General features: G+C 46.5%; 1 protein-coding gene across 3 annotated transcripts in view; it reads left to right on the forward strand.

Moving 5' to 3' along the window:
* Window positions 1-20287, forward strand: part of LOC123767074 (zinc finger protein ubi-d4 B) — a 132261-nt gene that overhangs the window by 68546 nt on the left and 43428 nt on the right. For 2 of the 3 annotated variants that reach the window (XM_045756554.2, XM_045756553.2), the window contains exon 7: window positions 6767-7024. The exons of the other annotated variant lie outside the window; for it this stretch is intronic. In XM_045756554.2, coding sequence (XP_045612510.1) covers window positions 6767-7024 — 258 coding nt within the window. The remainder of the gene's footprint in view (window positions 1-6766; window positions 7025-20287) is intronic. 3 annotated transcript variants of the gene reach the window in all.

Consider the following 20287-nt stretch of genomic DNA (forward strand, 5'->3'; position numbering starts at 1 on the left):
TAGAACGCCATTCACACTTACTGATGCCAAAGTCTAATGATATACATATCAGCCTGGATAGCTCCGGGGAGCCTCCGGGACTCACCTAGAAAATGGCGTTTCATTACATTCAACGCTGGTTTTTTTTCTGTGCTTGGCCCCATCGGTGCCGTAGAGCTATCGGACTGATGTTAGCTATGTTAGTTTGAGGCTTCAGTCACATAGACTTCTGCCTACTGGAAACCACGAGCCAGAACCTGGCTCCCTCAGAGAGGCGCAGGGAGCAATGGCCTATGAAAGTGGAGCAAAATCCATTCTTTGAGAGTACAGTATATTCATGTCTGTCATCGACCGGGGTTAGGCACCCAGAAAGGTAGGCGTCCCAAAACAGACTCCAATTGGTAGAAAATTGCAACCGGAGACTGAACAGAGCCCAAGAACCCCCTCCCACCCTAAGAAAAACAAGGCAACAGGCAAATCGTCATGAAACTTACAGGCCCCCCCCCCTCCCCTGGACCGGCAGCATGGTCACCAGTTCGTTGACTGGAGCTGGCTGGGGCTGACGTCTCCTCTGGCCTCTTTTTTCCTGTCAGGGTTTGTACCCGACAGGCGTAAACGGGTTTTCCATTGTGGTTGTACCTGCTGTGTGTTGGGGCGTTGGTCAGGAGTGCTGGTACTTTGGGCTGCATGCGCTTAGGGTTACCTTCCCTAGGCACCCTGTAAGTGCTTCCCTTAGGTTTCAGGGTTATCTTCCCTGGGGCTTTTGGGTTCTCACTCTCATAGAGGTTGCTGCTGTTTGGCATCAGCCTTGCCCTTGGGATCAGCGAGAGTCTTGGTGCTTTTGTTTGGCCCTGGGTAGGGAGTGCTTGTTGCTGGTTGGGATGCACGGTGCTGCGCATCTCGCATGCTAGCAGTGGGTGTCTCTCTCTCTGGCCTTCTGTTGTAGTGGTTCACTTTCAGGGTTTCCTTTCCTATCTTTTCAAGTTATTTTCTGCTTGGTGTAGGGCTGCCTGGCTTCTCATTAGGTATGCCTAAGTTCCGTTTTGTAGTCCTCCACTTGGTCCCCGAGATTGCTCCTTTCACCGGGGGCTGTTTGCTCGATAAATAGATGGTGTTCAACTGGCTTTGCAGCACCAGTGCCTGGGGTTCCCGTAGGAACACCTTTCCCTGCGGGCCCTGAAAACCTCCTGTTGGGGCTCGGGTGTCTATGGATATGTCTTTTGAGTCCCATCTTGCCTTGAGCGAGTTTAAACGTTGTTAGTTGGCCTTGTCTCAGGGTGATGATCATCTGTTTTGCCTCTGTCGTGCTGCTTGTTGGGTTGATGACACCTTCGACCCGGAGTCATGCGAGACTTGTTCCTTGCTCGTCATCCAATTTACCCATTCTTCTTTGGGGAGATATTAGGGGTCAAGTGGCTGTCACGTTATATGCTAGGGTTTTTGTTGGTGCAACCCACTTGCTTGGTTGCTCGCTTGAATGCCTCAGGGCTGTCCCCTTTTTTGTTTTTAGGGACCCGGGCATTGTCTGGGGCGTTAGCCTCAGCAGCCTGGGCGTCGATGGCGGCTTTGCTGAAATTGTATGTGCTTATACTCCAGGAGCGGGTGTCTCTTTTGCCCTTATGCCTGTGCTTTTCTCGTCTCTTCATAATCGACTTGGACCGAAACGTCGTAGTCTTTTCATCTTCTAGTGTATGGTTTGGTCATCATTCTTCCGCCATGTTATTGTGACTCATCATCTGCATGTGGTGTCTGTTTTTTGCCTCTCGCCTCGGCAGGCCAGCCTCGCTCTTTTAATTCGGCTTGGGCCCTGGCTCTAAAGTTTTCATCTTCTTTCTGTTCATTATTGTTCTCGGTCACGGTTGTTTCTCAGTTTATACTTGCGGCTTCTGCTAGTTGCAGTCCTCTTTCTGATTTCTTGGTGATCCAGGGGTGGGTGTTCTCGAGCTTCCCGGAAAGGTCGTGCCAGGGCTCAGGCTTCTGCTGGTCGAAGTGGGCTCAGGTGCCAGCTTCTTTGCCGGTGCCTCCTCCAGAGCCGTCTTTGTTTGGTTGGCATGGTGGTCGCTCTGCACATAGGTTGGCTTCTCTGATGGGGTGCCGGCCTTTTCACGGGTCGCCTCATTAACGGGGCGATGGGGTGGAGGCTGGCTCTGTTTGCCCATGCTTGGTCCCACAATTCATGGGCATTTTGGGTCATGTTCGCTGGCCTGTGGTGGTGGTGGGCAGCTCCTCCTCTCACAGGATCGGAGCTGGTGAGGCAGGCTTCTTCCCCTTCACTCCATCGGGTCATCTTGGAGTGGGTGCACTTGGGCGTGGCCAATCGTCCTTGTCCTTCAAGTGGGTTTCTCGCGACTCTCAGGAAAATATGACACTCTTTTTCCCTGATCACAAGGCTATCGAAGTGGATGCCTCTTGACTGGACTAGTCGAGGTGGAGGGATAGTTATCTTTTTTCCCCGGTTCAGTTGTTGTTCTGGGTTCTGTCCATTTTGGAATTGTATTTAGGGAGGATGATCCTTATGGCTCTAGTGACCAACTCAGCATTGGTTTCTGGCACTTCTGGTCTGGTTCTTTCCCAGCCAGCTTGCCGGGTTCAGGTTCCTGGTAAACTGGCGGAAGTCCCAGTAACTTAGTATGGTATTCTCAGACTTCATCCCCTTATTTCCCTCCTGCAGCCCTGCTGAGGCTGCAGTACCATCTTCGGCTGTTTTTGAGGGGGACCCGGGTCACTCGGTGGTTGCTCGAGCAGATCTTTCACCACTCGTGATCGTTGGGTTCGATCCCCAGTGGCCTTGCATTGGTTGCTGCATTGCCGGCTTCCTGTTCGGGTTTTTCGGGGCTCAGTGCCATGGCGTCTTCCTCTTCCCTCACTCGATGTGTTCATGGACACTTGTCTCTTGGTTGGGACTTGGTGACCAGTGCTCACCGTCCAACCAGGGTCATTGTGGGGCTGTTCTTACGTCAGGCTCACAGCACAGTGCAGGAGTTTGTGTCAGTGTGGCAGGTGCTGTGCCAGATTCGGCTTCTTCGAGGCTTGTTGATCCGGCTCCATTTGGACTGCTCCCCCGTGGTTCTTTGTTTCAACAGCAGAGGGTCCTTTCGGTCTGTGGCTTTTTGAGGCAGGTCGCCTTGGGTGGCTGTTCTGCTTAGTTCTCTGGGTTTAGCTCTCCGTGCTGTTCACATTCATGGAGTGTCCAATGTTCTAGCAGACAGTCTGTCACTCTTCATTCTTCTTTCCACGGAGTGGACGGTCGACGCCGCCTCCTTCCTTTGGCTTTTCCGGACGTACGGGCACCCGGAGGTGGACCTCTTTGTGTAACGGTGGTCTCGGCATCTCCTGTTGTACGTGGCGCATTTCCCCGACTGCGAGGCCATTATGGTAGATGCTTTTCGGCAAAACTGGTCAAAATGGGGGTTCCTGTACCTTTTTCCCCCCGGTCCATCTGTTGCTCTAGGTCCTAGCTCGCTTGGAATCCTATCAGGGAGGGGGAGTTTTCTGGCTCCATGGTGGCCGGCCTAGCCTTGGTTTCAGGTACTGCTTGCTCTGTGTCTGAACCCGGGCATTTTTCCATGGCTCCGATTCTTCCAGCAGATCGGACCAGTGAGACCAAGTTCGCCTAACTGCTCCGCACTATGCATCTGGTCTACCTAACACGTGTGTATCACCATTTATATGGTGAGCAGGTGGCTTCTCTGATGGTGTCCCTCCAGCAACAGTATGAAGTTTCTTGATGGTCTTTCTATCACTTTATTTCTTTTCAAAGGTTTTCGTCGATTTTGGGTCAGGTTGTTTTGTCCTTTCTCCTTGGCTTTTTCTGGATTGGCATCTCATGCCTAATACTGTCGCTTCTTATTGCACAGTGTTGGTGGAGCCGCTCCAGCTTGTGTTCATGGTGCATGTTGCTTCCGCTCCATTCCGCAAGCTTTCAAATGCATTATTACACCTCCGGCCTGCTCGTGCACCACCTGAGCCTTCTTTATCTTTAGACAGTGTTCTTTCTTATCTTCGCTTTATTGTGGTCCACTTCAGTTAGGGATTGCTTTTGGAAGGCCTTGTTTTTGTTGGCCTTGGCTTAGGAGGGGGGAGGGCATTGTGTTGGGGAGCCTCATGTTCTCCTCCAACATCGGGGGCTCTGTTTGTTTGGTCCAGGTAGTCGTTTTGTTCATTTGCAGCCTTCTTCTTTTCTGACTAAGAATGAGATGTCGCACTTCTTTAGGGGTCCGTGGTTTGTAGATACTTGGTTGGCTAGGCTGGGGGTGCATCACATGTAGTGTCCAGTGGCGGCTTTATGCCGTTACCTGCGGGCAACTGGTTCTGTGTCGGTGGACGCTTTTTGGGTGGATCCGGTTTCCATGATTCCCTGTTCCAGGGCTCGTGTGTCTCAGGTTGTCCGCAGTGTTATCAAGTCTAGTCAGCCTGAGATCTATTCTGTGCCCATGACGTTTCGCAGCAGTTTTTGGCAATGTGTCTTAGGATAGACATTCAGGCACGGGGGTTTTGGAGGTGAACAGGGTCCTGGTCTCCAGGTATCTAGTGAATGTTCCAGTTTCATCCCGACTGTGTGTGGCTTTGGGGTACCTGTCGCGGGTGTCTTTCTCTTCTTTGTCTTGAGACCTGCAGTGCTGCCACCTCCCAGGTAAGTCCCCCCTTTTACTTATCTTTGGGTAGTTACCTTCAGAAAGCTACAAGCGGATCTCCCAAGAAAACCAGCATTGAATGTATTGAAATGCCAATTTCTGGGTGAGCCCCGGTAGCTTCCTAATTCCCTCCCTTCCTGTTCGTCAAGTGGGTATTTAATTCTACTCTAGAATTAATGACAGCTTAGACCCCAGCAGGTGGTGAGCTACTTACCCCCTCCCCCCATATGAGTCGGGGAGGTGAGGAGCAAGGAGCTCGTGCTTGTTTTGTGAGAATTTGATCATTGTTTACATAGCTGGGGAGTTTCATTAGGATGGTTTTAGGGCTTGGGTGTGTCTCTTTTTTTTTTTTTTTTGATGTACTGTAGTTTGTTTTGATGTGCTAACTTTCTGGTTGCCTTCTCTGGTGAGGTGCCAAAATGTGACTGCTGCCTTCACCTCTGTGAGGGGAAAAAATACTAGGTTCTGGCTCTGGTCCCTGGTATGTATTCCTATAGAGCGCCACAGCTGATACAACCTAGTGCGTTAATAGTCTCAGTGATTCATGAGGCTTCCCCAGAAATTGTTGTTTCATTACATTCATTGCTGGTTTTTTAATTTTTTGTATATAAAATATTTTCTTGGAGCTTTTCTATGAATGGGTTATACAGTATGTTTGTATTATATTCGTTTATATACACCCAACTAACAGACCTGACAAGTAATTGCCTACTTCACTAAATTTTAAACTTTACGTCGAGATAAATTGATGAGCTGAACTTTGCAGTTAAAGCTTAATTGCAACATTAACTTGCAATTAAAAATGAAGTTGCAATTAAAGCTTAAATTTCTCAGTATTAAGCAATATCTCTGAAAATATAAGTTGATTTGGATTTAAGTATGTTTAGAGAAAGTGCTGCTATTGAATGATGAGATTGGATATGGGTTAGTGTGGTGCAGTACACTGTACACAAGTGAACCAAACTGACAGTGCTAGTAATGACTAACTAGTAGTTGGCAATGGTACTATGTACTTGTGTTGCTCTTTGTTCTCCATGTATCTTGCCATTTATAACAAATATGGCAATGAGCAACAGTCAGAGGTGTTTAACCATTAATATTTTTAAGTGAGTGCATTTACTCTTCAGCTACCATGTAAATTTCCTAGAGTTCATTGTAGTCACCATTGTATTAAAGGCACCATCTTTCTCTTTGAGGGTGTCAAGACACTCTTGATAAAGAATTTTAACTAAAGATTATTGTCAGCTAATTTTTCATTTATGATTTTCCAAAAGTACAATACAGGGTGTATGATTTTTATATCTATATATATATCTATGTATATTTATATATAACTGCTGTCTTATATATATATATATATATATATATATATATATATATATATATATATATATATATATGTATATATATATATATATATATATATATATATATATATATATATATATATATATATATATGTATATATATATATATGTATATATGTATATGTATATGTATGTCGTACCTAATAGCCAGAACGCACTTCTCAGCCTACTATTCAAGGCCCGATTTGCCTAATAAGCCAAGTTTTCATGAATTAATGTTTTTTCGTCTACCTAACCTACCTAACCTAACCTAGCTTTTTTTGGCTACCTAACCTAACCTTACCTATAAATATAGGTTAGGTTAGGTTAGGTAGGGTTGGTTAGGTTCGGTCATATATCTACGTTAATTTTAACTCCAATAAAAAAAAATTGACCTCATACATAGAGAAAAGGGTTGCTTTATCATTTCATAAGAAAAAAATTATAGTAAATATATTAATTCAGGAAAACTTGGCTTATTAGGCAAATCGGGCCTTGAATAGTAGGCTGAGAAGTGAGTTCTGGCTACTAGGTACGACATATATATATATATATATATATATATATATATATATATATATATATATATATATATATATATATATATATATATATATATATATATATATATATATAATGTATAATGTATATATAATATATATATATATATATATATATATATAATGTATATATAATATATATATATAATGTATATATAATATATATATATATATATATATATATAATATACAAGATAAACTGTTGTGGGAAGTGCGGGCTGCAGGGAATATTGGTTTTGACTTGCAGTGTGTGGCGCTCGCTACAAGACCAGACAGGGTCTCTCCTACCATCTCTCGCATACACACAAGGGGGGCAGGGCAAACTCTGGGGGTGGACGGTCCAGAGGGGGTGGCAACAACCCCCCCACCCCGAGGGCTGATCCCGCCTCAGCTGGCGCGAGTTACCAGCCGCAGGCCTTCCAATCTGATGCTCTAGCTGGTCTGGCAGAGTTTCAGGACAGTTACCTTGGCTACCTATCTGCTGGCCAAGACGCCTCGCCCACGGGTACGCCCCTCCCCCCGCCATTGGCCCTGTCTGTGCTTGCTGCCGCTTGTCCTAGTTTGCTTGCTTGCTCGCTCGCTCATTTCAATCTTGAAGACAGATCCATATCTGTGGAATATGCAGCCTTTGCATGATACTTGTGTATTTGTTGTAATTATATCATAAGATAAAATTCTTGAAATAATGGTATGCTATATTGGATCTGTCTTTGAACTATTTGTAAACAACATGGTTTGTAGAGCAAGTGATATGCTTGTATTTTGTGTAGACTGTAAGCTTTACCTGCAGGCTTTTAGATAATGCCATGCCTGTTTTCTGCCACAAATTGGTCTTCATGCTATGTGTAGTTGTGAAACTTTATAGCACATTTTCCGTGTGATTTAATCAAACAATTGAGAGGCCTGACTTCCCATATAAAATGAAATTCAACTTTATTAGTGTTAATTATTGGGCCTAAATGCCCTGATGAGTTGATCATAGAGTAAGCAGTAGGTACAGTATGTGTTTATGTGGCTGGTCTCTCATCTGTTTATTATCGGTACGTATTGATTGAGATTCTGACTAATCCCACTACCAACATGCCCTCCTCCGTACAACCTGTCCACATCTCTACCGCTCAAAGGCTTCACACTAACTTTTCTCACTTTATTTGTACTTTTGTGTCATTTATGGTCAGTTTATTATTTTATAAACTTGCAAATTACACTGTTGACTTGTTCGTTATTAATCATGTGCATATGCTGCTTACTAGTTGAACTACAGCTGTGGCCTTTTACTGGATTGTATTATTTATATTTTAAATTTACATGAAAACTGTATTAATATAATTTTAATAAAATCTCTTACAGTAGTGAAGGATAACTATCTGAATTGTACATACATTTAATACCATGTATTATTATTAATAGACTGAAACTGATTTTGTAAATTTTATGCCTTGTTTAAATCTTCTCTCTCTATCTTTATAGCACTGTATCTTGATTGTCCCCCATCTTAAACACGTTATACTGACTTCTCTGGGAGGGCTTCCTTGGTGACTCCCTGTAACAGCCAGGTTGGGAGCATCCCTGTAACGTGCTGTGTGCGAGTTTTAAAGATGTACCACAATTCTGTTATATACCAATGGTCAGCCTTTGTGCCTCTGCCATGCCACCTGCTGAGTGTGTGACACCTTCCACTCTGAGGCCTGCAACATGTATCATTGTTGGGTCTCTGTTTTAGCTGAGCCCTCATCTAGGGACATAGCTTACCAGGTGGGAACAATTTTATGGGAGAATTATGTCCATATGCATTAAGTGCAGCTTGGTGTCAATGTGGTTGCTCCAGATTTGGTCCCATTTTGTTATGATTTGGATTTGGGGCAGTTCATTTTGGCCACTTACTCCAAATTTGCACCTCCATCTCTTGCCCCTGGTTTGTCTGGTTTTGTTCAAATGGCCTTTGGTCAGAGCTTCGAAACTCCTGAGGTTTTTGGAGTTGGGGGCTGGGTCATCACTGGATGGTTGCCTTATTCATGTTGGCAGTGGAGGTAATTGAGTCTTTCCTCCCCACCAAGAAAGGGGGGAGGGATGTAGGTATTCATTTGGTAATGAAGCCAAACGACTCCACAAACTATTTATTTTAAGCAAGTGATTCACTACAAACTAGCTCAAAGCCATTAATACCAATAGGCACCACCAGGCAGCACAGAGCCCCAGAATCAGCCAGTTCCAAGAGGAGTCCTGTCGCTGATTATGACTGACTTAGCAGTGCTCTGTGGGTCGTCAAATCACAGTAGGTCCTGGGGGGTTGTTCCCTTCCCTTGGTGCTTCTCTAGCATTGCCCCCTGTTCTGACAATTACGTGTGTGATAATGACCTAAGTGTAGTTACAGGATGAAAGCTATGCTCGTGATGTCCCATCTTACCAGCACTCTTTGTCATATGACTTTGAAGCTATTGTAGAAGTTTGCTAATCCGGACTATATGGAAAGGGCCCCCCAGCCAGATTAGTATATTTTCCAGATTAATGTACTTTTCACGGTAGAAGTTCAAAAATGAACATTTCCAAAAATGTTTGTACCACAAACACCATAATTTGAATTTCCCCACACTAATTAGTGTGTGAAACTAGGTGTGTGGTTAGCTGCCTGGCTGGTAGGTGGGCAGGGCAAGTGGGTGGGCAGACAGTTGGGTGGGTGGGCAGGCAGGGATAGGTGTGTTCAGGCTGGCAGGTTTTGGATGGGTGGATGGAAGGCAGATAGGCTCGGTGGGTGGCAGGTGAGTGGGCAGGCAGTTTCAGGCAGGGATAGGTAGGTTCAGGCAGGTGCATGGGTGGGCAGGCAAGTGCATGGGTGGGCAAGCAGGTTCAGAAAGGGATAGGTGGGTTCAGGCAAGTGAGTTGGCAGGCCAGGAAAGGTTTTAGTTCTGGCAGGTGGGTGGGTTGGTTATGGTAGGTACGTGGGTCAGGCAGGTGGGTGGGCCAGGCAGGTGGGTTATGGTAGGTGGGGTGGGCCAGGCAGGTGGGTGGGTCAGGCAGGTGGGTGGGTGGGCGTGCCAACACTTGGCAGACTGACAGACAGATCACATATCTCCTTCCTGTTCACCGTCTCCCCTTCCCCACGCAAGTCCTTCCCAACCCACCCCTACGAGTGTCAGCACATGGGTGTTGACACGCTGTATGATGACTTTTAACATATGCGCCTTAAGTTCTGTTAAAATCCATTTTATTTTCTTGTAAATATTCAGTCGGTGAATAGTCGGTAAATAGCCAGTGAGTCGGCCGACTCACTGACTGACTCCCTCACTCCCTCCCATTCTTCCTGACTGACTCCCTCCATCCTTTCATGGCTCCCTCCTTCCTGGTGGTGGTGTACAATGAGTGTTAGGCCAGGCATTTCACTGGTTTCTCTCTCAATGATAAAGGTTCACATTTTATATTTGGCAGCAAGTTGACCCTTGGTTTTGGAGAGATTTGTTTGCTTCAAACTCTATCCTTATATGCTGATCCAGCCAAATATCCGCTAGTCCTGCTTCTTTGGACATGTTGGTCGGATAGGGAGATAAATTTTGCCGGATTGGCGGATCCCGGATTAGCGAGTTTCTACAGTACTAGTACTGACAATTTAGGCCTTTTCTTAACTTGTTCCAACTGTCTGTCACTGTTTGCAAAACTGAACTTTCTAAGGTTTTTCTGCAGCATAAATGTTTCCTTAGTTTTACCTTATGCCGTCGTGTTCTTGAAGTTGCAGTTTTCACAAATTTTTCTGTCAATTTTGTAGAAACCTGTTACTATTTTGTATGTGGTGAACATATCCCCACTTTTTCTGATTGGGAGCCCAGTCGGCTCCCTGGAGCTATAAGACTGATATTAGCTATATTAGTCTGGAACTTCAGTCATATGGAGTTGTCATACCTACCGGGAACCACGAGCCAGAACCTGTTTCCCTCAGGCGAAGGGAGCAATGGCCTATGAAAACTCTACTCCTTGAAAGTATATTCATGTCTGCCATCAACCGGGGTTAGGCACTCAGAAAAGTAGGCGCCCCAAAACAGACTTCAACTGATAGAAAATTGCAGCCAGAGACTGAAACCGAAGTTAGAAACTCCCCCAAGAAAAACAAGGAAACAAGTAAATTGTCATCAACCCGATGCACCGCTCGTTTCCCCTCCCCACCTAAGAAGGAGAGGGGAAGGGCCCCCTCCTCACCGAGCCAGTGGTCTGCCCACCAGTTTGTCGACTGAAGCCGACTGGGGCGGATGTCTACTCTGGTCTCGATTGCATGTCAGGATTTTGACCCTAATGGTTGTACCTGCTGTGTGTTGGAGCATTGACCAGGAGTTACAAGTACTAAGGTTGCATGTGCTTGAGGTTCACTTCCTTAGGCACCCTGTAAGTACTGCCCTTGGGTTTCAGGGTTCTCTTCCCTTCCCTCTCGTTTTCAGGTCTGACTCCCGTAGGGGTAGTGGTCATTTGGCTTTTGCCTCACCCTTGGGGTCAACTTGGGTTTTGGCACTTTAGCTTGGCACCTGGGTAGGGAGTGTTTGCTGCTGGTTGGGGTGCACGGTTCTGCACAGCTCGAATGACAGCGGCAACTGTGCCTCTCTCTGGCCTTCTGTTGTGATGGAGCACTCTCGGGGTTCATTTCTTTCTTTTTAGTTTTTCCTGCTTGGTGAAGGGCTACCTGGCCTCCCATTAGGTATGCCTAGGTTCGGTTTGGTGGTCCTCTTGGCTCCCCGAGGTTGCTCCCTTCACAAGGGCCAGTTTGCCCGGCATAGATGCTGCCTGTCAGGTCAATGACACCTTTGTCCCAGAGTCCTGCGAGTGGTGTTCCTTGTTTGTACTCTAGTTCACACAATTCACTGATCTTGATATTCGGGTGCAGGCAGCTTTGTCATTGCATGCGAGGTTTGGGTTGCTGCAACGTACTAGGTTGGTTGGACTTTCCGGATACCCCAAAGCTGCCCCACCTTGGTCATGGGGACCCAGACATGGCGACGTTTGTCACCTTGACTATTGTTTCGTCCGTGCCATCTTGTCCATCATCTTCTGTTATTCGTCCTACTTCCCTCTCCCCCCCCCCCTCCCCCCTCATCCTTTGTTTCCGGCTCCCAAACTTATGAGGGTTTCGGAGTTGGGGCAGGTTTAGATGGTGGTGAGACTCTGGCAGTTTCGGGGGCTGCCCCTTCCGGTTCGGCAGCGGAGGCATTCGGGCCGGTTCCTACTGCTGGGACTTTCGGGTCGGACCAGTGGACCCCTTCTTCCCTGATTTTCCAGTGGACTTTGCCTTTTCTCCAGAGGCATAGGGTTTGAAGGACAGCTCTACCCCGGGTCCTGACATGGAGGGTTCTGGGGGTTGGGAAGGAGTTGACTTGGGGGGGCTTGGGGCCCTGTTTGACCCCGCTTGGATGTTGGTACCCTCGGCGCTGGGTTTATTCTTGCAGCTGGTAGGGGTTTTCTTAGCCCCCCCTCCCTGTACGTGTTTGATGTGAGTTCAGATCCTCCCCGGGTTCAGTTCTGGGTTCCCTTGGTTCCCTCTTTTCGAAGGTTTTCGGCTTCCTGCATCCCTCCTAAGGAGGTTCGGGAGGCTATTGCGCTGTACCTCCTGCGAGACCCAGATTTTGCCTCGATAATGGATCATTCTTCATTTGGGTTTGGTTCCTCTTTTCCTTACTGGGTTCAAGGTACCAGAGTTTTCCTGATTGGCAGACTGCCCTTTCTTTTCGATGGGGTGTGGCATGCGTTCTGTCAGACCCACGTTCTTGAGTGGTGGGGAACACAGGGCTTTTTCGCCCTTGTTCTTCCTCGCAATATCGGCCAAGTACAGCTTTATGTGCAGGTTCCCACCCTTTCCGCATCCTTGGTAGCTGAGGACTCAGCCACCAAACGACCATGGGCATTTGGCTTTGGTCTTGAGCTTTTTTTCCCCTGCTTGAACTGTCTTCAGATTGGCTCGAGGAGGATGTGGAGGCGCTGGGTTCTGGGCCTGCTTCCAGTATGTTTGCATTGGTGGCTCAGGCGTTGGCTGCCTTTTTGAAGTTGTTTGCGCCGATTCTGAAGGAAGTTTGTTCTTTGCTTCTCGCCTCGCATGTCGACAGTTGGTGCTCTCTCACTCTTTGAAATCTTCTTGAGCCCTGGCTCTTAGATTTTTGCTCCCTATTTTGGCCATTGCTGTTTACAGAGTTTGTAGTTGTGCCGTACAGTCTCTGCAAGTGGCTTTGTCTGGTTGGCGTCCCATGTTGGACTTGTTGGTTCTCGGGGGGGGGGGGGGGAGTTCCTTCAGTCGTGGTGGGCCAATGATGCCTCTAAGAAGAAGAAAGAAGAAAGTAATCTTCTTTTTGAGCTTCATGCTCTCCTCTGGTACAGAGGCTTTTGCTCTTTTGGTCCGGGCGGACAGTTTGTTTGTTTGCTGCCGTCTCCTTCTTTCCTGGCAAAGAACAAGATGGTGGGCTACGGGAGTGGTTCGTAGGTTATTGATGCTTGGCTGGTCAGACCGGGGGTGCATCATGTTTTGTGTCCGGTTGCGGTTTTACATCGTTATCTGCATGCCTCGGCTTCTGTGTCTGGGGACATGCTTTGGGTTGACCCTGTTTTTCTTGTTCCCTATTCCAGGGCTCGGGTCTCCCAGGTCATCTGCAGGGTTATCAAGTCTAGTAAGCCTGTGGTCTTCCCTCGGGCCCATCATGTTTGTAAGTTCACAGCTTTGGCTGCTCTGTTTTGCAATATGTATGTCTTTGGCGGACATTTGGGCACGGGAGTTTTGGAGATTGAACAGGGTCCTGGCTACCCAATATCTTATTAATGTGCTGGACCCTCAGCAGGCTTGTGTCGTCTTGGGTCGGCGGTTTCAGTCTGTTGTCTCATCTTCGTTATGAGTTGTGCGGTGCCGCCACCTCCCGAGTAAGTCCCTTATATTTTCTCTTTGGGTAGTTAGCTCCAGGGAGCCGATGGGGCTTCCCCACAGAAAACCAGCGTTGAATATAATGAAATGCCATTTTCTGGGTAGAGCCCCAGAGGCTCCCTGGTACCCTCTGTACCCCCTCTCTGTACCCCCTCTCTGTACCCCCTCCCCCCCGGTCAGCGTTTTTGTTTCCGTTTTTCAGTCTCAAAACTGACGGTCCGGGTCGGCGCAAATGAGCAGCGTGCTGTGTGATGATGTGTTTGTTTGTTTTTCTTTGGGGGAGTTTCTAGCCTTTGTTCGGTCTTAGGTTGCAACATTTCTACCAGTAAGGGTCTGTTTTGAAGTGCCTACCTTTCTGGGTGCTCAACCCTGGTCGATGGCAAAAATGAATACTTTTATACATGTGAGTTTCATAGGCCATTGCTCCCTTTGCCTCTCTGAGGGGGACCATGTTCTGGCTAGTGGTCCCAGTAAGCATGACAACTCCCTATGACTGAAGCCCCATACTAATATTAGCTAATATCAGTCCAATATCTCCAAGGAGCCTCTGGGGCTCTACCCAGAAAATGGCGTTTCATTACATTCAACACTGTTTTTTTCAGACAATCATCACTCAACCTTCTATAACTTGATCTTGGTATTTTTAAATTACTGTACCTGAAACACCACTTGCTACTCTCTTGTCTACATTATCCCCCTAGATAATTATGAATTAGTCCTTCAGCTCCTCTGTGATTTGACCACCTCTTGTCCTACCTGGTGTGTTTGGAAGTTTGCCCCTGAAAAGCCTGATCACTAGTGTAGGGAACCTCAGCCTTGAGCGGTGGATGAATCGTTGGCTCCTCTGCATAGGCCCTAGCTGAGGGCGTCCTGTTTGTGTTGTGTGCGCTAAGGTACACATGAGCTTGTTTATTTGGCATGCCACGGACACCCTTCGTAACCAGGTTTGTAGGCTACATTTGGTGTCTTGGTGAGTGTCCCTAGTTCCTGGGTATTCTGCTAGGTTAGTTATCTTCAGGCCCTAGTAATTCCCTTGTGAGTTGTGAGTCTGCTGCGTGTCTTGTAATAAATCAACCCATCGGGTCCTCACTCGCCACGTGTGGGTTTGAAGGATGTTCAATAGTCCTGCTTCTGGTTGACGATCATTTTCGCCACCTCTGCTAGGCTGGCTGTTGTACCAATGACACCTGTGACCCGAGGGTCCTGCATCATATGTTGACATTAGGTCTCCATTGTATCTTGGCATGCGTGTTCTATAAAGATTGCCAATCTGGTGCTGCTTTGCAAAAGTGGTTTCTTGTATTCAAGGTTTGTGGCTTAGTGCTCATTTTGATATCCCGGAGATGGCCTCTGGGGTATTTCTGGGTGTTGTTGTACTCTGCCTGGGTTACATCTGCACTTCTTCTTTCTCCACCCCTTCTTCTTTTACCTCTGATTCTGGCTCTGAGGTGTCTATAGTCTGGATTGGGTTAGCTGGGGGATTTTGCTCAGTCATTTTCGGGGTGTCCCATCCATTTCAACAACGGAGGCAACTGGACGGTATCTTTCCCCAGGAAATACAGCTGTAGTTGAGCCATCTCTTTTCACTGAGGATGCAGAGCTTCTCCTTAACAACCTGTCTTTACCTCGATTCCTTCTCCTTGGGACAGCACCTTTTTGTCCCAGTCATTTGGTGTGGAATATGGCTCTGCCCTGATATCACAAGTCTGGGGTTGTGCGGGAATGGGGAGCTCGAGGAGGGTCTGTGGATGCCCTTGGACATTGGTTACTTCAGCGGATGGTATCTTGCTTCAGCGTATCTTTCTATCACCATTCCATGCATGTGTGTGTGTTTACTCAGCAGCTTTTACCCCCGGGTTCAATTCTGTGTACCATTCAGTGCTTCGGTCTCGTCTACTTTCAGGAAGTTCCCGCATTGAGCTGTTGATGGCTCACGTGAGCCTGTTTTGGTTCCTCCTGTGGGTTTCAGTCCTTACTGGACCTGGCTTCATTCAAGAACGGGTCTGCTTCGACTTCTTGGCAGCAGCATGATGTCCCTTTCATCCTGGCTGGCTGACACTGCCTTTTTTTTTTTTTTTTTTTTTTTTTTTTTTTTTTTGCAGGGTTGACATAGGTTCTGTTTAACCCTTGAGACTTGTTTGGCTGGAAGTATGTGGCAGCTCCTTGTGCAGCTACCTGTACTCTAGTGCCTTTATTGTAGTAGACCGCAGGGACTCAATCACCCACTCAGTGATTGTTGTATGATTTTGGGTTGTCATAGATCTCTTTGTGGACAGGCTCCATTTGTCATGGATTTGTTTCCTTTGGTTCTGGGTGTTGGGGACCTTGTAACCTGCAGTGCCAACTTTGACAACCTTCCCTGCATTGCTTGCTGATTGTGAGGCATAACTGGAGGTTCCCTGAACCTGTCTCAATGCGATGGTTCCCAACTACTAGGTCACATTAGCCGTGGAGTTTGCTTTTTCCTACTGGAGACCAAAACTTGAACCTGACCCCTCAAAGATAATTACTGAGGTGTATCTTCCTAAGTGTAGTTATGGAATGAGAGCTACGGTCATGGTGTCCCATCTTCCCAGTACGTACTCTTAATCACATAATGCTTTGAAATTTCTGATGGTTATGGCCTCCACCACCTGTTTTCTTAACTTCATTCAAATGTCTACCACTCTGTTTGCAAAAGTAAACTTTCTAATGTTTTTTTTCAGCAGCTTTGTTTCCTTAGTTTGAACCTATGTCCTCTGGCTCTTGATGTTGTAGTTTTCAAAAATCCTTCTTTGTCAATTTTGTTGAGTCCTGTTAATATTTTGTACATAGTGATCATATCACCTCTTTTCTAAGGGGAATCCCATCGGCTCCCTGAAGCTATCACACTGATTAAATACCATACTATTTTGAGTCATCAGTTATAGTTATTTTTTATATTTTTAGCTTTGTTGTGTTTAATGCCTCTAACCTTTCCATGTAGCTCTTGTATTCCAGTTCCAGGAGCCATTTAGTAGCATGTCTTTGCACCTTTTCTAGTTTAATTATGTTTTTTTGGAGATACTGTATATACAACCTCTGCATATTCCAACTTTGGTCTCACAAAGGTCGTGAACAGTTTCTTTAATATTTCACCAGAGATCAGGTGACGTAATGTCACCTCACCAGGAAAAACACCCAGAAAGTCAACAAAACAATACACATCACTTCTGGGTTCGAAGAGACCAAAGCCTCAAAGCCACCAAATGAACTTGCCCAACTATGTAAACATATGATAGAAACTCGGAACTAGTGCAAACTCGTTACCACTATTCCTCCTCCTCCACCAGTTGGAGAAATCGGAGCTTCCTGTCCCCCTACCCTTGTCGAGCCTGACCCCAGGTCAGACTCAGGGAGTAGAAGAACTCCTGAAATCTTCCCCCAAGTATGCTCCAGGTATACACCAGTTCTTATGCTGATATGGACATACATTAGGGCTCCCGGGTCATCAGTATACCATTTAGGCCCCACTGCTTCTAAGTTCAGTGCCATCTATCCCTGCAAGGGCCACTTGCTTTGTATTATTTTAGTTCAGCTTCATGAGTGTTTTTTGTCTGGTTTGTGTAGTGTGGACCTGGCTCTTTGGGCACTAGGAGCTACATGAGCTCAGTTACCTTCCCTGTGTGCTCCCTGATGTTGCCCCTGCACTGTCAGAGTTGTCATCTCTGGTTTGTTCAGGAGTGTGCTATTTTAAAGGCCAGACCACTGGGGTGGTGCTCTTGCCTTGGGTAAGTCAGGAGTCTTCCTGCCCATCTGTTTAGGCCCCTAGTTGGGTGGAGTATTGGCTGGTGAGGGCACACTGGTGGTTCGCATGCTTGTTCACATGGCACGATGAAGTTAGCCTTCACAGCTGCGTTAGCTAAGCTGTGTCAGCCAACTTTATAATAACCGACATGTCCTCAGTGACTGGGTGTTCTGCTTGGCTAGTCCTTCAGGTCCTGTCTTATCGTTTCCCTGTCAATGATTCCGTGGATCAACGTCCTCATGGCCTGCCTGGTTTTTGACTAGGGCTCCTAGTTGGTGGTCTGATCAACCATGCTGGTCGATTCAGCTGCTTGCAGCCTGACATGAGTCACAACCTGATTGATCATGTATCCTTTGAAGGTGTTTGTCAAGTTCTCTTTTGAACACTGCAAGAGGTCAGCCAGATTTTCAGTATGTGTATGGGGAGAGTTTAAAAAGTCTTGGGTCTTTGATGTTAGCAAAGTTCTCTTGATCAGTGTGCCTATTGCAACTCCGCTTTTCAGTGGGGGCTATTTAACACATCCTGCCATGCCTTCTGGTCTTGTGCGGTGTTATTTCTGGATGTAGATATGGAACCAGTCTTTCTAGTAGTTTCCAAGTGTAAATTATTATGTATCTCTCCTGTCTGTACTCTAAGGAATACAAATTTAAAATTTATAAGCATTCCCACTAATTTAGATGTTTTATTGAGTGGATTCTAGCAGTAGAGGATCTATCCATTGAAAGACCTGATTAACATTCAACTGGAGGTTTGCTGTGTTCTCTATGTTGTCTACTCTCATGAAAATTCTAGTGTCATGTATAAAGAATGATACAGTACTATAGTTTATATCCATATCCATATCTATGTCTGATATGAGGATGAGGAAAAGATGAAAAAATTGTTTAATGATGTATGGCTGGCCGTACATTCCGTACGGCTGGCCTCGGTCCTGCATGTTTATACAGTCATAGAATTGTTATCCAGTCATCCTCAAGACAGTTTGGATATGCAGGCATCATTGCTAGGAGTTGCAGCTCCTTTCCTTTGGAAAGTAGTGGCAAACTTCTTTTTGGCTCTGTTGATGTGCCTATGAAGACAGCTCACCTAAATCTAAATCATGGGCAAGCTGTCCTAGCCCATGCTTTAGATTTGGCTTGGGCTGTATCCGTGTTATCCACAATCAGAAGTGCATAGAGGAACGGGAAACTCATATGGAGCTATCAGATGTTCACATCCCAGAGCAAGGCCAGAAAAAAACAGACAAAAAAATGAGGGTCCCAAGAGCTGAGATAACCAGGAACATTTGGAACTCCAGCCCCACTTCATGCCACTTGAGCATTTGGGAATGACAAAGAATGTGTCAAGCCCCTAGAAAAGAGGACTATTCACAAGCCAGTGGGAGGACTTGACCTCACTCCGTAACCAGTAGGAACAGACTGAAACTCAAAAGCTGCCAAATCCAACAAACAAGCGAGGACCCAATTCCGCAGCCAAAACTAGGATAAACAGAATGTCGGAAGCTCGCTCAAAAAGAGTGTGTCTGAGAAACCTACTGCAACCTGGAGATGTTCATAGGGAGGGACAACTTAAGGAATACTGTACAGGAAGGAAGGATATGGACAGCCCCCCCCCCCCATGTATTCACCTAGTTGTGTTTGCGGGGGGGGGGGGTTGAGCTTTGCTCTTTCGGCCCGCCTCTAAACCGTTGATCAACTGTTTACTGACTTCTATTTCCCCCCCCCCCCCCACACCACACGCACACACCCCAGGAAGCAGCTCGTGACAGCTGACTAATGCCTAGGTTCCTATTTACTGCTAGGTAACAGGAGCATTCAGGGTGAAAGAAACTTTGCCCATTTGTTTCTACCTGGTGCGGGAATCGAACCTGCGCCACAGAATTAAGAGTCCTGCGCACTATCTACCAGGCTACCAGGGCCCCATATGTGGAGTGACAACCCTTCAGACGAGAGCACCAAGAACCGTGAAGGGCACCCATGAACCTTCCTCAAGCCCCCTTCCCCATTGCTAATCTTGTGCCCCAGTCTAGGAGCCAAAGACCTCAGGAAAGAGTCAGGATCCATGTCAGATGCCATAGAGGACAGGCAAGCATCCTCCTGTAAGGAAGAATCTGTGCCCCAAGAGAAAACTGAATGGAAGGCAATGGATCCCTGATGGGAATTGCCAGCTCAACTGCCTCCACTAAGAAAGGAGCAACTTGCAAAGCACTAAAATGTTTCAGAGTACAAGCTAAGTGAGGGAGAATAAAAGTGGCCTGTTACACAACTCCAGCCAGGCAAACTGGGAAGAAGTTTGCACAATGTAATGCTCCATTTCAACACGAGAAAAACAAGTGAGGGCACCAACTCCAGGGTATCCATGCCATTCCAACACCGCAACTACACATTTTGGAAGCCTCTTGTAAACACCTTACCCCCTCCACCACAAATGGAGCATGGCTTAAACGAAAGCCAGCGATGACACATAGTAGTGTGTTGTAGACACAAGTACAGTATATAAACAAACATACAAGTGGCTGGTAGAAGGATGGCTAATAGAAAAGAATGAAGTCTGTACAGTATCATGAAAACCAGCACACAGTAAGAGCAGGCTCATGGAGAAGGCCTAAAGGTTACCCACACCCATGAAACCTGTAGGGAATTTTCAACGTAGGCAAGGAAAAATGTGCATGGAACACCAGGTGTGTGGTCTCTCTCAGAACAGACACTTCTAACCCTGCTTGGATACATGCAGGAAGGAAAGGCATTAACAGCAATGGCCTAAAGCTGCCCAGCCATCCAGCTGTGCACCCTAAATAAAATAAACCCCAACCTGCCCCAATGCACTACCCAAAAAATCTCCCACAAAGGAGGAGGAAACCTCAAAAGAGCAGACGACATCCAAACCTCCAGGAAAATAACCCTGACTGGGCAGGGGCAACTTCAGCAAACCCCCTAGTGAAAAGAACCCTAGATACTGTCTGAGGTGAGCAGTTGACTCACCCTACACAACATGTAAGGCCAAAAAGAACATGCACATGATGTGGAGACAAAAAATGGGAACAGACACGAACACAGGCCTCTGCAGGACTGAGCCCAGAAGGATAGTCAATAATTATCTGAAAAAACTGGTATCGGCAAAAG

This window comes from Procambarus clarkii, chromosome 53 (genome assembly GCF_040958095.1).
Source record: "Procambarus clarkii isolate CNS0578487 chromosome 53, FALCON_Pclarkii_2.0, whole genome shotgun sequence".
NCBI lineage: Eukaryota > Metazoa > Arthropoda > Malacostraca > Decapoda > Cambaridae > Procambarus > Procambarus clarkii.